The sequence below is a fragment of the Apodemus sylvaticus genome, chromosome 3 (assembly GCF_947179515.1).
Source record: "Apodemus sylvaticus chromosome 3, mApoSyl1.1, whole genome shotgun sequence".
NCBI classification, from domain to species: Eukaryota; Metazoa; Chordata; class Mammalia; order Rodentia; family Muridae; genus Apodemus; species Apodemus sylvaticus.
In genome coordinates, this window is record NC_067474.1 from 55,104,430 (window position 1) to 55,118,904 (window position 14,475).

Sequence of the window (14,475 nt, forward strand, 5' to 3'; positions counted from 1 at the left end):
AACTCATTCTGCAGACCAGGCTGGCCTTGAATTTAGAAATCCGCCTGCCTCTGCCTCCCAGAGTGCTGGGATTACAGGCGTGCGCCACCACCACCCAGCCCCAACACAATTCTTAACAGTGGAAACCTGAGTATTTCCCCACTCAGGAAGAACAAAAGGATATCCTCTTCTGCCTTATCTATTCAGTATTATAACAGAGGTTCGAGTCAGGACAATTAAGCAAGAAAATGAGCTGCTGTGGGTGTTAATGAACTTTCCCCACGCCTGGCATGTAGGGAATGCTGAACAAATATGAGGTCGTGCTTGGCTGAGGCAGTTGTTGTAGTCCAGGACTCCATATTCAGAATGGCTCCTTCTGACTGGGTTCTCGCACCGACCAACTTATCTACTGATCTGTAGCTTCTGCCTTCCTGTTTAGGCACCTGGTTCACCAGATGAGTCTAAGCAGATATGGCTGCCAAAGGCAAGCATGGATAGCTATGATCGCAGCCCAGCACCGTCATAAATTCACATGGAGTGGATGTGTGTGTGTGTGTGTGTGAAAGAGAGAGAGAGAGAGAGAGAGAGAGAGAGAAAGAGAGAGAGAGATCAATCTTGTAACCCAACTTCACAGTTCTCAAGTAAGAATTTGTAAACAGTTCTCAAGTGAGAATTTGTAAGCAGCAGCATCACAAGAGGGCAGGACAGGTGTGAGTTTCTTCAGTTAAGACTCAATCTGGTTCTCGAAAGGCCTACTGACAACTACCCGCTTCACAAGGTGGCATTAGTAAGCACGCCGGCATCTTACAATGAAGCCTCTTAGCTAACCATGGCTACACTGGCAACCTCAAACCTTCTCACCTCTCCACAAGGCATCCAAGATATGCCAGTGAGCAGTCAAACAAACCCTCCATTTTATCTTATGATAAACTGAGACTCAGATATTACAGTACATTGGTAAGAGAACTGACTTCTGAACTGGGCATCCTGGGTTTCAACTCCAGTCCCCATATACAGCATAGAAGGCTTTCCCAGGCCGATGCCCTTAGTAGTCTACCAACATTCCAGACCACAAACTAACTGAAGGTATTTATAGTTATTCTCCTTTTTTTATTTTTATTTTTTTGCATCAAGACAGGGTTTCTCTGTGTACAATTCTCCATTTTATTTTTTTTTATTTTTTAAGATTTATTTATTTTATGTGTATGAATGTTTTACCTATGTATGTGTATGTATGTGTACTATGTGTGTGCCTGGTGCCCAAAGAAGTGAGAAGAGGATTTCAGATTTCCTGGAATTGTAGTTTTCAGATGGTTTTGAACTGCCACGTGGGTAGTGGGAATCAAACCAGGGTCCTCTGATAGAAGAGCAGGCACTCCTAACTGCTGAGCCATCTCTCCAACCCATTTTTTAATTTTAACAACATACCTTTTCACCTCTCCACAAAGCAACCAGGACTCCCTGCTAGCTCCCTCCGAAACATTCAACCCTTGTGGTCTGCATGCTGACACAAGAGTTGTCAGCCTAGAGATGACAACTCTAGGCTGTGTCCGCCTAGAGATGACTGCGTAGACAGCCACAAACACCTGGCACACCTAACACACAGAGGAAGGACATACTCCAGGGATGTTCCCAGTGTGGCCTGGAGTAGGTCTGTCCACACTGGCCAGACAGATGGCACTCCCCACATCTCTCTATTTGGAAGTGACTTGACTGTGCCAGCCTAAGGAACTCAGTGCATGCTTCCGGTGCCCAAGGAACTGTATTGATCAATAAATATATGCCTTGTGTTATTGAGTCCTCTTGTCAACATTCTAAGGAAAGACGTGATCCCATTTTACACAGGTAAAACCAACTCTGTCCTGATTCAGTGAACCCAGAGTGTCCTATTAAGTCAGAAGGGAACTGTGAATTTGGTAGAAGGAAGAGGCTAGAAGAGAAAGATACTATCCCTTACAAGTTGAGAATGGCCCCATCTCCTGGATCTATAAACTTGGGGGCATTAGAAATCGCTGGCTCTAATCACTTTACCATGTATGCAGTGAGGCAGGCTTTTATTGGTCTCCCAGAAAGGTCTGTCCTGACATGCACGAGCTGCTGAATTCAGTCTCCACTTGTGAGCCAAATAAAAGACATGTGCAAGGAAAATACTCACCCTGCATATCTGCAGACTCTGGGCAACTGCACCAACTTATTTTTAATCCAATTTCAGTGTCTGGCAAATATAGTCAACCATTAGACTGTCCCCAATGGAGGAGCTAGAGAAAGGACCCAAGGAACTGAAGAGGTTTGCAGTCCCATAGGAGGAACAACATGAGCCAACCAGTACCCCCAGAGCTCCCAGGGACAAAATCACAGACCAAAGAGTACACATGGAGGGACCCATGGCTCCAGTTGCATATGTAGCAGAGGATGTCCTTGACATCAATGAGAGGAGAGGCCCTTGGTCCTGTGAAGGCTCAGTGCCCCAGTGAAGGGGAATGTCAGGACAGGGAAGCAAGAGTGGGTAGGTTAGGGAGCAGGGGGAGGGGGGATGGGGGATGGGAGAGGGTGTTTTTGGAGGTGAAACAAGGAAATGGGATAACATTTGAAATGTAAATAAAGAAAATATCTAATTAAAAAAAAGAAAAGAATTTCAGTGTTCTTTGATTTGGGCACTGTTATTAGATTCTGTACACTTCCGCTGTTATATGGGAATTTGTCCACTCAGGTTAAATGACCAAGCATTCAGGCTAGTCTGTCAGAAGCTATTAATAACAGCCTCTATGGCTGGCTGCATGCAGGTGTGTTACCAGAACCTTTATTCTCACAAAGGTTTAGAACAATACCAGTTATTTTTTAAGGTTGATTTATTTATTATATCTAAGTACACTGTAGCTGTCTTCAGACACACCAGAAGAGGGAGTCGGATCTATGGACAGTTGTGAGCCACCATGAGGATGCTGAGATCTGAACTCAGGACCTTCGGAAGAGCAGTCGGTGTTCTTACCCACTGAGCCATCTCTCCAGCCTCCTCAATATCGTTTTAACGTCAGGTTTTTATAGCCAACAACTGATCCTCTTCTACAAATTGGCTTTGCAACTTGTAGGATAAAACATCTTTACTTATGGAGTACAAAGAACCAACAGACTCCTTTTTAGAATACTAAGTACCTGGGCAGGAACAGCCTAGAGGGAATTACTGTCAGGAACAGCACGTCTCTCTTGGGAAATCGTGCACACAAAGGGGAGGGAGGGACTGGGAAGGGAAGGAGAGAGAAGAGATGGGAGGGAGGGAGACTGGAGATGTTCACAAGAGGCTCAAGATAGATTCACCACTTTCTAATTTAGCTCCACATTCTTTAGAAGCCAGGAATTTCAAATTTAGAGTCTGTGACTCTAATGACTCCAAACTTCTCAGAAAGCAATGTGGCAGTTTGAACCCAAGTTGTCAAGATAATCATATCTGGCCTACAGATTCTTTCCAAGAATTTATCCCAAGGAATTTATTCAACTGAAATAAAGAGCCATACCCTGAAAAATGTGTTCAGGATTATGACAGTGAAACTGGAATGAAGAACACTAGGGGATTCGCAGTAAGGTAGCAAACAGGCATGAGGCTGAGGCAGGAGGATTATGAATTTCAGGTCAGCCTAGACTACATAGTGAAAACCAGAGTATATCGTATGAGAAAAATTACAAAAGTAAAATTTTGTAATTAAAAATGATAAGCCTGGTGGTAGTGGCACTGAAGGCGGGTAGCTCTGAGATCAAGGCCAGCCTGGTCTACAGAGCAAGTCAGTTCCAGGTCAGCCAGGGATACACAGGGAAACCTGCCTTCAAATTTTTTAATTAAATTTTTAAAAAAATCTTAAAAAGCTAGAAAGATCCTAGGTAGCCACAACAAAAAATAATCAGGTTAATTAGAGGCAACATTGCACTTTGGGGGGTAACGGACCCGGCCAAGGCAGCGGGTGAAGGGCCTGCTCTGCAAGCTGGGAAAGTCTGCAGTTCAGAGCCACAGCTTCACATAAAAGTCAGGCATGGCGGCACATGTCCAACCTCAGTGCTGAAAAGAACAGAATAGTGGGCTCCACAGCCTGCCAGTCTGCCAGGCCAGCAGCGAGCTCCCGAGGTAATGAGAGACCTCAGAAACTAAGGTGGGAACTACTGAGGAAGACTTAGAACACTGATTTCTAGACTACACACACACACACACCACACACACACACACACACAAAAAAAAATACACACACACAAATACACACAGACACAGACACACAAATACACACACACACACACACACACACATACACACAAATACACAGACACACAAACACACACACACACACACACACACACGAGGCGGGGCTGGGGTATGGCTCAGAGGTAGAGTGCTTGTCTAGAACATACAAGGCTCCCCAGTTCAATTCCTCTTCTGGTGTGTCTGAAGACAGATACAGTGTACTCACATACATAAAATACATACAGACATACATAATGCATACAATCATCACACCTATTTGACAGTGTCCACAAACTCCTCAGAAGAAGCCTCACCACAAATGCTCTGGAAGCAGTGGGTGGTGGACATCACAAAGAATTTCTGAGGCCTTTCAGACTGCAGCAGCTATAGCTACTATCTCTACACACGCCCCACACAAGCATTCAGGAAGGAGAGAAAGACAGTCCACTTGAGCTTCAGAAAGTGGATTCTTGATCGGTCTAACACACAAGGAGAACTCTGAATTCACTGGTGTTCCCAGTTTGCCCCTGCCCTCTCCAGACAATGTACTGGTTCTGCAAACTCCCAGAAACTCCCTCCTTCACTGCCTAGCTGAGGTCCCCTGGCCTCCTGCTGCCTCCAGCCCTGCCCGGCAGCCTCAAGTGCAGCACTCCTCCCTCTCTTCTCTTCCTTCCGCATTCACTTCCTCTCCTCTCTACCCTATGGGTAACTGGAGGCAACAGCTGGAGAGTCGGCTGTGTGACAGCAACTAGAAGAAACCATGGGCTATTTCCAGCAATAGACCCCAGCCCACCACAACATGGGAGAGTGTTCAGACAGGCTGAGACAGGGTTGCCAGAATCAGTGTGTGTAAGGGGCCCTTGGTTTCGGATGCTGGCCCTAGTCCAGACCACCCATTTCACTCTGCCCCTTAGGCCTCTGAACATCAAGGCTTCTGGATCCACCCATGATGAAGGAAGGGACTCTTCTAGAACAGGGGGCTGGGCCTTCTACTTCGTATAATATAGTTTCTCATTAAACATTTGCTGCTTAAGCAAGTAAGTCCATGTCTATCCTCTTCCTTGGGGTCTTTCTGACTATGCTGGCCAGAGGGCCTCTCCTCAGGCTGCTTACAGGGTTTACCTGAATGTAAGAGGCCCGGCCATGTCCCCATGCTTGCCTGACACAAACATCAGCTTCTCTGAGTCTCCCTTAAAAGTCTGTCTGTCTTTCTTTTTTTCAAGCTGCTGGGGTCTTGTCACACCAACAGCAGCTCTGTGGTTTCAGGATGTCAAAGGGAAAAGGACATTAAGCAAAACAGGAAGGAACTTTTAAAGAAAATGTTAAAGACATTTTTAGAATGAACTCTGTCATCGGGCCAAGCCCTTAGTGAAGCCCCTGCCAGGCCCCTCCAGGCCCATATGGAAAAGCAGGAAGGGGCCTGACCCCGACATTACAGGAATCAAGCTGGTCTGGCAGAAGAATCCTGTCCCTTCCCTTCAATGCAACTTTGCTCCAACTTCCAAGACTCGATGCCACATGACCTCAGCAGATTCTCCACACCCAGCCCTCCCTCAGAAGAGACTCTAGCTCCACTGATGACATTCAAAATGGAGTAACTTCAAAATACACTCCTTGGGAACAGCCAGGCAACAGCAGCCTGAGGCTTCATTGACGTAATCCACCAAGCCCGCATGGAAAGCCAGCCTCCGTGGCTCTCCCAAGCTTTTCCCTTAAGAGAATTCTCGGAAACGTAAAAGATTCTCACTCTACAGCCCCTCCCTGGGACTCAGGAACATGTGGCAGTAGAGAAAGAATGTCCTGTGTTTCCGAATCTGATTTGCTGGCTCATTTCCCACCTCTCCTCCGTGACACAGCTCGATGATGTCAGTAGCACTGGGTTAGCCCACTAGGATGCATTCAGCAACTCAGCTCTGGAGCCATATTAGGCTATATAAACCTATCCAGGCATTTGGCAGCTAAGGAAACAACTGGAGAAGTTACTGGGGAAGCACCATGTCCAAGGGTTTTATTTACAGCTGCTCTCTGCTCAGACAGATCTAAAGATCTGCTTGGGTTGTACTCTGGCCCTGCCCCAGGCACTTCTTCAACCTATTCTCCTTTTGATTAGAATTCTAGACATATCATTCCACATAAGTGATATTCATTTGACAGCACTGTGCAAACCTGTAATTTCCCAATGCAATTAACCCCTTGTAAGAAGGCTTGAAACCTAGTGCTTCTTAAAAAGAATTCATTCTTTTTTTCTTCTTCTTCTTTTTTTAAATCTCTCTCTTTTGGAAAATGTTCTACAGATACCACAAAAAAAAGTACAACTTTGTGCACAAGGCTCACCACACCACCAGGAAAACAAAAACCACATCTGTGTGTCTAAAGGCCGAGTGGTAAGAAAGCTAAGACATGCACTGCTGACCAAGAGGATACCACTCTTGTGATTTATTGATTAGTTTTATTTTATTATTTCTACAAAGTGTTGGGATCAAGCCTTGGGGCCTCACACCTGCTAGTAATCACCCTTCCACTGAATTACATCCCCATCCCACCTTTGCGATTTGTTTTGTTTTTTTAAAGATTTATTTATTATATGTAAGTAAACTGTAGCTGTCTTTAGACACCAGAAGAGGAAGTCAGATTTCATTACGGATGGTTGTGAGCCACCATGTGGTTGCTGGGATTTGAACTCATGACCTTCGGAAGAGCAGTCAGTGCTCTTACCCGCAGAGCCATCTCTCCAGCCCCTGTGATTTGTTTTTTTAAAGATGAAGGACCAAGACTGAAACAGAACCTTAAATGACAAAGGATGATCACCCAGGCTACCGACAGTCGATTCCTCCAGTAAAGACATCAGCCATTCTGGGTGTCTTAGGATTCCTAAAGCTTGATAAAGACCATGACCAAAAGCAACTTGGGGCAGAAAGGGTTTATTTCATCTTCATCTTAGAGGTAAAGCAGAAGCCACGGAGAGAGGCTGCACCCTGGCTAGCTCCTCCCTCATGGCTCCTCAGCAGTTTTCTCAGAGCACCCCACACACACACAACCTGTCCAGGGGTGGTACCAACCACACCCACAATGGCTGGGCCCGCCCACATACATCAATCATCCAGAAAATGCGCCACAGGCTTTATTCACGGCTTATCTAGTGGGGGCATTTTCTCACTAGCAGTTTCCTTTTCCCAAATGACTCAAGTACGAGTCAAGTGACATAAAAACTAGCCAGTACAGAGTATTATTGCCACCATGAGCTGGAGTCCTACTCTCGGGTATCTCGAGGCCGGACTTAAAAGCCTAGGCTACCTTGCAAGATACTGTCAAACAGACCGATCCGGAACAAGTTATCAGCTGTATTCTTAAACCTTCAGGAAGAGGAGACTGGCAGAGAGCAGGGGGGCATGTTTATCTTGGGGGCAGAGAATGTGGTTTTCGTTGCCATGTTTTCAGAGTTGAAAAATCGTCAAACCTAGAACGTCTTACAAGTGCTCTACACTGAGTTAAACCCTCCCACCCCATATTACTTTCCACAAAAATTAAAATTGATAATACCCTCACACACACAAAAAGGTAAATACAAAACCCATAGCCTTTGTCCTGATACCTACAAGGCAAGTCATTATACTTTACACATTTACATTATACAACACACCCAGAACATACTTAAAATCACTGCCACAGAATTCAACAACACCCAACAGATGATACAGGCCCTGGCCCGGATTTGTATAAGGAAGCGGAAGGCTGAGGCCAAGCTGAACCGTGGAACCTGACCCTGAGCACGTGACTCACCCCTCTGTCTTCTAGTGACCAATCCCTTTAGGCCACATTCCCCCAGAACTACCTCAGGCCAAACCACTACAGACCTCTAACCTAGAGAGCTTCCAGAACAGGCTTTAGAGAGCTCTCTCCTCAGGGCAATGGCTCCCTCACCTCACCCTGCACAGTCCCAGACAAACGAGGCTTCACAACTAAGGTCTTTTCAGTCACAGCTACAGTCAGCTTTCAGGAGACTTTGCCCAGGTTAGAAACAGGAAGGCTAGCTCTATGAGAATCATGAAGCTCAAACCGACCAAAGTTGCGGGGTCTGGCCACTGGTTCAGGGAGTAAGTATATCATGTATGGCAGTATCAAATGCAAGATCATCACAGTGCCAGAGAAAGTCTCAAACGGAAGTCTGCTTGTCCTAAGACCACTCCAGAGCTGGGGAGATGAGCCAGTGGGTAAAGTTATTGCTGTGGAATAATGAGACCCTGAATTTGAATCCCCATGTAAAAGACAGACCATAGCATGTCTATATTCCCAGTGCTCTTATAGGAAGCTTGGGAGGTGAAGACAGGAGAATTCTGAACAACGTGTGGGACAGGTTCCTCTGGTGTACGGAGCAGCAGACAAGAAACCCCGATTCAAACAAAGTGGAAGGCAGGACTACTAATGCCTGAAATTATCCTGTGACCTCTATAAGAGTACCATGGCCAGCATGCCCCCCCCACACACACACACATACACACACACAAACACAAATGATTTTTTTCTCTTATAAAAATTACCACACCACTGCATTATAATCCACGCAAATTCCAAATGGACCTTAATTCAAGCAGAATTTCAGTCTCCCTGGGCAGGAACAAACAGGGAACAGAGAATGGGAAAAAGGAAAAGAGGAAGTAAATAACTGGGACGTGAAGGAATCACCAGGTTTGACAAAACAAACAAACAAAAAAACACATCTAGGTCGCCTTCAGAGACCCTAAGCCCACTGAGCCCAAGATGGTCCTGCTTTCTACGCTTCCAGAGTTTGAACTGTCCCAGGGCAGAATCTGTGGGAGGGCTCCAACCGACTTGGCATCAACTGCCCCATCATCCTCAACCCCGAAATTAGCCTGAAAATCCCTACCCTGCTGCCACTCAAAGACCATAATACCCAGGCAGATGGCTGTTGATATCTCATTATAATCATTATAAAGCAGCGAGTTAAGACTACCCAGCGGAGCTAAAGTACGGCTTCGGAAAGAAAAGGGATATTTTTACGCAATCAAATAAAACCAGGACGGAAGAACTGTGACATCAAGCCTGAGTTTCTTCTTTCTGAATGAAAAGAAGGTAGGATATACTATTAGAGAAAGGAACATGGGATCGTGGATGCGTGCACACGTGCACACGCGCGCGCGCACACACACACACACACACACACACGTAGGGTGCTCAGAGACATTAGTACAATAATTAAGTCCCTCTTGCCTAAGCTGCTAACCGCTACAAGGAGGACATTTTGTCTTCTTTATAGCTCTAGCTCCACACGGTACACACTGTAAATGGATGGTACTGCCGCCGGCACCCAGACAGCCGTACAGGACCTTTCAGAGGAAGGGATGTGCAAGCGCATCTTAGGAGGATCTTCTTTCAGATCTCTGCAATATATCAAGACAACTCCTGGTCCTCTGGACTAGTCTCTCTGGGCATTAACCTGAGGCAAGAGTACCAGATGCCTCTCCGGGGATGCTAAGCCAAGGAACTCCGGTTTCAAGCCAATCCCACATTTGGCTCGTTTCCCATATCCCAAGGAACATCTACCTGCTCTTCTGCCACAGGTAGTTCCCACACTTGCTGGGAACTGGGATAGTTTTCTCCAGTGCTAGGATTAAGCCCAAGGCCTTGTATATGCAACCAGTTCACCACACCCCTAGCAAGCAAGTGTAGAATAAATAACAGGCAGGCATCACCTTTCCTGCCGTAATGCTATTTAGGAGAAATGAGCAGGTTTCACCATGAGAAAGACCCAGGCTGTCATGGGGTGTATTTCTGAATGGCTGTGGCAATCAGGTTTCCAATTTATGGCCACCTGACTGTCTGGGCTAGGAAGAGCTGGGGCCTTGTGAGGCTTTTCCTGGGATGTCCATCTCTGCTCCGGGTAGGTAAAGGTATGTCCAATATAACTGTTAGATAAAGACAGTAGGATCTGTGTGTAAAGCAGCAAGACAAACTGGCTTAAAGAGCTAGCTACCCCAAAGTCAAAGCTGCAAGATCTGCATCCAAGTGAGGATCTCTGTGCCTCCTCTAAGACCCAGGATGAGATTCCACTCTCAATCAAAGGGTGATGGAGTCCCAAGAGCCTTCCCAGAATGGCTAGGTCAAGGACAGCCCTCTTCCGAGCCTCACAGTACAGATGGTTCTACTCAGCCTGCTTGTGTCCACATGTGCACAAATGGGTGAAGACAGCAGTGTGATAAAGAGGGACACCTGAGAGCCAAGAGCCCAGCAGAGACCCAGCAAGTACTTCATCTTCAACGTCACATTCTCAACGGCAGAGACTCAGCTAAGAGGAACCTCCCCAAAAGCCAGGGAGATTGACTAATGAACACTAAGTACTCTAACAGGGCTGTCTGCTTCTAGATAAGAATCCTGGGCCAGTAAGATGGTTCAGCAGGTAAAAGTGCTTGCCACCAAGCCTGACAATATAAGTTCCATCCCTGAAACCTCTAAGTTCCACATTCACACCACGGCATGTGGGTCTACATAGACACACACATACACAAATAAATAAAAGCAATACGCACACACACACACCTTCCCATTGAACAAATGAAGGGTATCTCCTTAAAGCACAGTTGGGCAAGAGGGGTCTCCGAGATTTAAGTTGCCCAGAATTCACTGACCCCTTGAAAGATCTGTACTATCTGTTCCAGACCCCAGCTGAGCCAGCCAGCCCTGCTTCCCAAGTCAGCCTGATAAGCTGTGCCCCTTTCCCCCAACACCACACCCCAAATGCCTGTGCCACAGCTAGTCAAATCTTGTTGAGCTGTGCCAAATATGAGCAGATAAAACCTTCTGGAAAAAGATAAGCATTCCGGGAAAGAGCCACAAGGCCGGGCCTTCTCTCATCTTGGGCAAACATTCAGAGGACCAGGAAGGAGAGCTCACTGTTACAGCCAGCAGGGTACACAGTGACAGTTACCTGGAGGCCTGTCACCGGGCTAAAGAAAAAGCCTGCAGAGTTCTCTGGCAAATAGAAGGACTTCTCAGGCAAGGCCAGCTAACCCCTGTAGCCCACACTGGGGTGGGGAAGGACGGGACAGTCAGCCAGAAAGTAACAAAGCCCCCACAGGAGAGAGGAGTCCCCAGTACCACAAGAACTGCAGACAGTGCAGTCTGCTCCGGTCACACATATTGCCTAAGCACAATTCCAACCTTAGTCTATCTAAAGTCCACTCAAATATTCTGAACAAACCAAAAACAAATCTAACAGCAGCCTATCAGCAGCCTGGTCTGGTCCCTCACCACCTCAAAGTCACCAGCTATCAAGCGATCTGGCTGAGACTGCTGGACACCAGAAAGCAGAGGAAAGTTAGGGAAAGAAACTGCAAGTAGTGAAAAGGCCACCGTGGTAAGCCCTAGGGATGCTTTCTCCCACCAACCTCAAAACCACGGCCAAGGGCTTTGGCTGACACCTGCCAGGCCTTGAACAGATGGGCTTGATCACACACACACACACACACACACACACACAAAATCCTGAATACAGTTAAAACTTTCTTAAGATTCCTCCTTGCCAAGAACTGTCCTCTATAAGCTACCCCTAAGCATTCAAATCTAAGGGCTCAAATTAAAACAAAACAAAACCTAACCTTGCTTCTACTACTGTGGCCTTGACAGAAACTTAAACATCAGTCCCATGCAAGTCACATGAAAGTAGCCAGGCTAGAAGAAGAGGCCAGGCCTCTGACTCCACAGTCTAAAATGAGCTCTCTCGGTCCTTTTGAGCTGCCGATTTCAGGATCAATTTAGCAACCCACATTACCAAACCACATTGAGCACAACTATAGTTACCAGTCCCTCAAACTTCAGCAGGAAGAACCCTATACTCTGAGCAACTGCAAACTTGGGTACCTGGTTTTCTCTTTGAAACAGGGTCTGATGTGCGCTCAGTTTTACACCCAAGGCTAAACAAGGGCTCCACCAACTGAACTATGTCCCTGGCTCTGGGGTACTTTACTAACCGATTTGTCTTTTTTCTGCATAATGCTCAGGCAACAACCAAAAACAAAAGCAAAAGGCCCAGACATTCTGTGGTCTGGGGACTCGGTCTCTTCCTCCTCTTCTGTGGTGTTCGGTGCCATCTCCATGGAGGTATAAGAAATCATCACTTCAGATCCTCAAACTGTATTGTTGGGTACTTGCTATCTTACACTGGGTGCCTACTCTGTATACAATCTCAATTAGTGCTAAAAACAACCCTGTGAGGTAAGCACAGACAAGACCAGTTTATACAATAGGAAGAAACACTATAATATGCTTGAAGTCAGACACTTATCAGTAGGACTAATAATGTTCTACTCCACTTCCCATAGGGCTATTCCAGTTTCCCAGATTAACAACCAAGTCCAAAAGAATTCAATTTTCTGCTCTGTTCGGCCAATTCCAAAAGGTTCCTCCCAAACTTGATATGAAAATACTGAAGTAATTATTGGAGACATTGAGCAACAGGCTATAGGAAGGCTTGCTCGGCCAAGGCTTTCCCAGAATGAGACAGAATGAGACAGAACTATTGGCACGCTGCCTGCCTGTTTGTGGGGAGGTGGGAGTCTCTAAACATTCACTAAAACCTGGCATAATCTGTGCTCTACAGGTAAAAGGTCTACCCTGGGTCAGTCTCCTAGCACTAGGATCACAAACTCATATATTTGCCCCCTGCCTGGTGAAGGCCAGGGTTCAAATCAGCTGGGCAATTAATGCCAGTAAAGTGCAGCCCGCATCGATCCAGTTAATTTTAGCCCTCCAGTCCCCTGAGAGCACAGGCCCTCCGCCCTGGAGAGGGCCCTGCTCACTTTGCTTAAGAAGAACCTCCAGGAGGAGGAATTTGGGGTGGGAGACAGACCGCCCCTTGCTTCAGGACCTACAAACAAGATGAAATCTCACAATTGTAGCAACTTTCTAAGAGTTCATCCTCATTATTTAAACTCTTAGTTACAATGTTTCATTTACTCCTTCAAAACAACTCCCTAAATAGATGTGGTTTATTATCTCCATTTACCAGAAAGAAACCTTAAAAGAGAAAGTCAAGTCGCTTTTTTAAAGGCGGAGTGGAAGGTGGTGGGGAAGGAGGTGGTTTGCTCACTGTCGGTCTTATCCTCAAACCATAGAAGTTGGTACCGGTGTTGCTATAGGTAGGGAAGGTTGCAGAGCAGCTTTTTCAGTCTACCCTAAATGACCCCCTAACTTCAAACTTCCTGAGTCCTGGGCCAGAACAAGGGTGTCTCCAGGGCCTTGTCTGGTGCTGGGGCCAGAAGAGCCTGCGGGCTTCCCAACAGGGCCCTAGTCTCTTGAGACACCAGCCAACCTCTCTTCGGGTCAACCCAAAGAGGATTAAGCCCGTCTTCGGGATTAAACACTCCGATCAAAACCTGGTGGCTGGCAGTCTTGAAAGAGATCTTAGGATAATATCCCAGGAACCCAATTGAGGAAATCCGAGGAGTCCATGTCCTCAGATCCTAGGTCTTACCGAGCAGCGGGGACTCCTCAGGGCAAGCAGGCAGCGACAACAGTCCAGTGGTGGTGGGCACTGCCACCGAAGTCAAGTTGCTCTTCAGGCCGGGGCCAGAAACTGCATCAGGGCTGGAGTCGGGACCCGGGCGAGGCTTAGGGGAGACGCCTAAAGGAGGCGGCGGCCGCGCGCCCCCGGGCCGGTGCTCTCCTGGGGGCTGCTTGCTGGCGGCGGCGCTGTTCGTGCCGCCCTGCAGTGTAGAGGAGACTCCGACCAACTGGGGCAGGCGGCTCAGATCGCGGCCGGAGAGGTAATAGACGAGGGTGACGCCGAGGTGCAGCGCGCAGATGGCCACGAGCAGGCGGCAGGCCCGCTGCAGGGTCGCGCCCGGCATCGCGGCGCTGCCGCCCAGGAACGGCTCACGAAACCTCATCTTCCCGCCGCGGCTTTAAGAGGGGGTGGGCTACCGCTGAGAGGACGGCCCGCCCGCAGGCCGCCCGCCAGGCGCTACCCGACCACAGCGATCGAAGGAGGGGCCGAGGGGGGGCTGGGACCTAGATAGTGCAGCACCGGCTGCCTACGGCGGAAAGCCGACACCCCTGGCCGCGGGACTCCGAAGAGATCAGCGGGAACCACGGGCGCGGATGGGCAGGGGGCGGGGCCTTGACCGGGGGCGGGGCCTCAGTCCGGTTTTCAGAAGGCTGTTCGCGGAACCTGAGGGGGCGGAGCCTAAGGGGTGGGGCCGCAAAGCGGGTCTTTTGAGAGGGGCGGGGCTTGAGGATAAGGCTCCGAGAGGGCGGAA

The 14,475-nt window shown here is 47.7% G+C and overlaps 1 protein-coding gene across 1 annotated transcript in view; it reads right to left on the reverse strand.

The window, feature by feature from the left end:
• The window catches only part of B4galt1 (beta-1,4-galactosyltransferase 1), a 51,397-nt gene extending 37,085 nt beyond the window's left edge, over positions 1-14,312 (reverse strand). The window contains exon 1 of the mRNA XM_052176255.1: positions 13,692-14,312. Coding sequence (XP_052032215.1) covers positions 13,692-14,106 — 415 coding nt within the window. The 5' untranslated portion in view covers positions 14,107-14,312. The remainder of the gene's footprint in view (positions 1-13,691) is intronic.
• Positions 14,313-14,475: the final 163 nt, after the last annotated feature.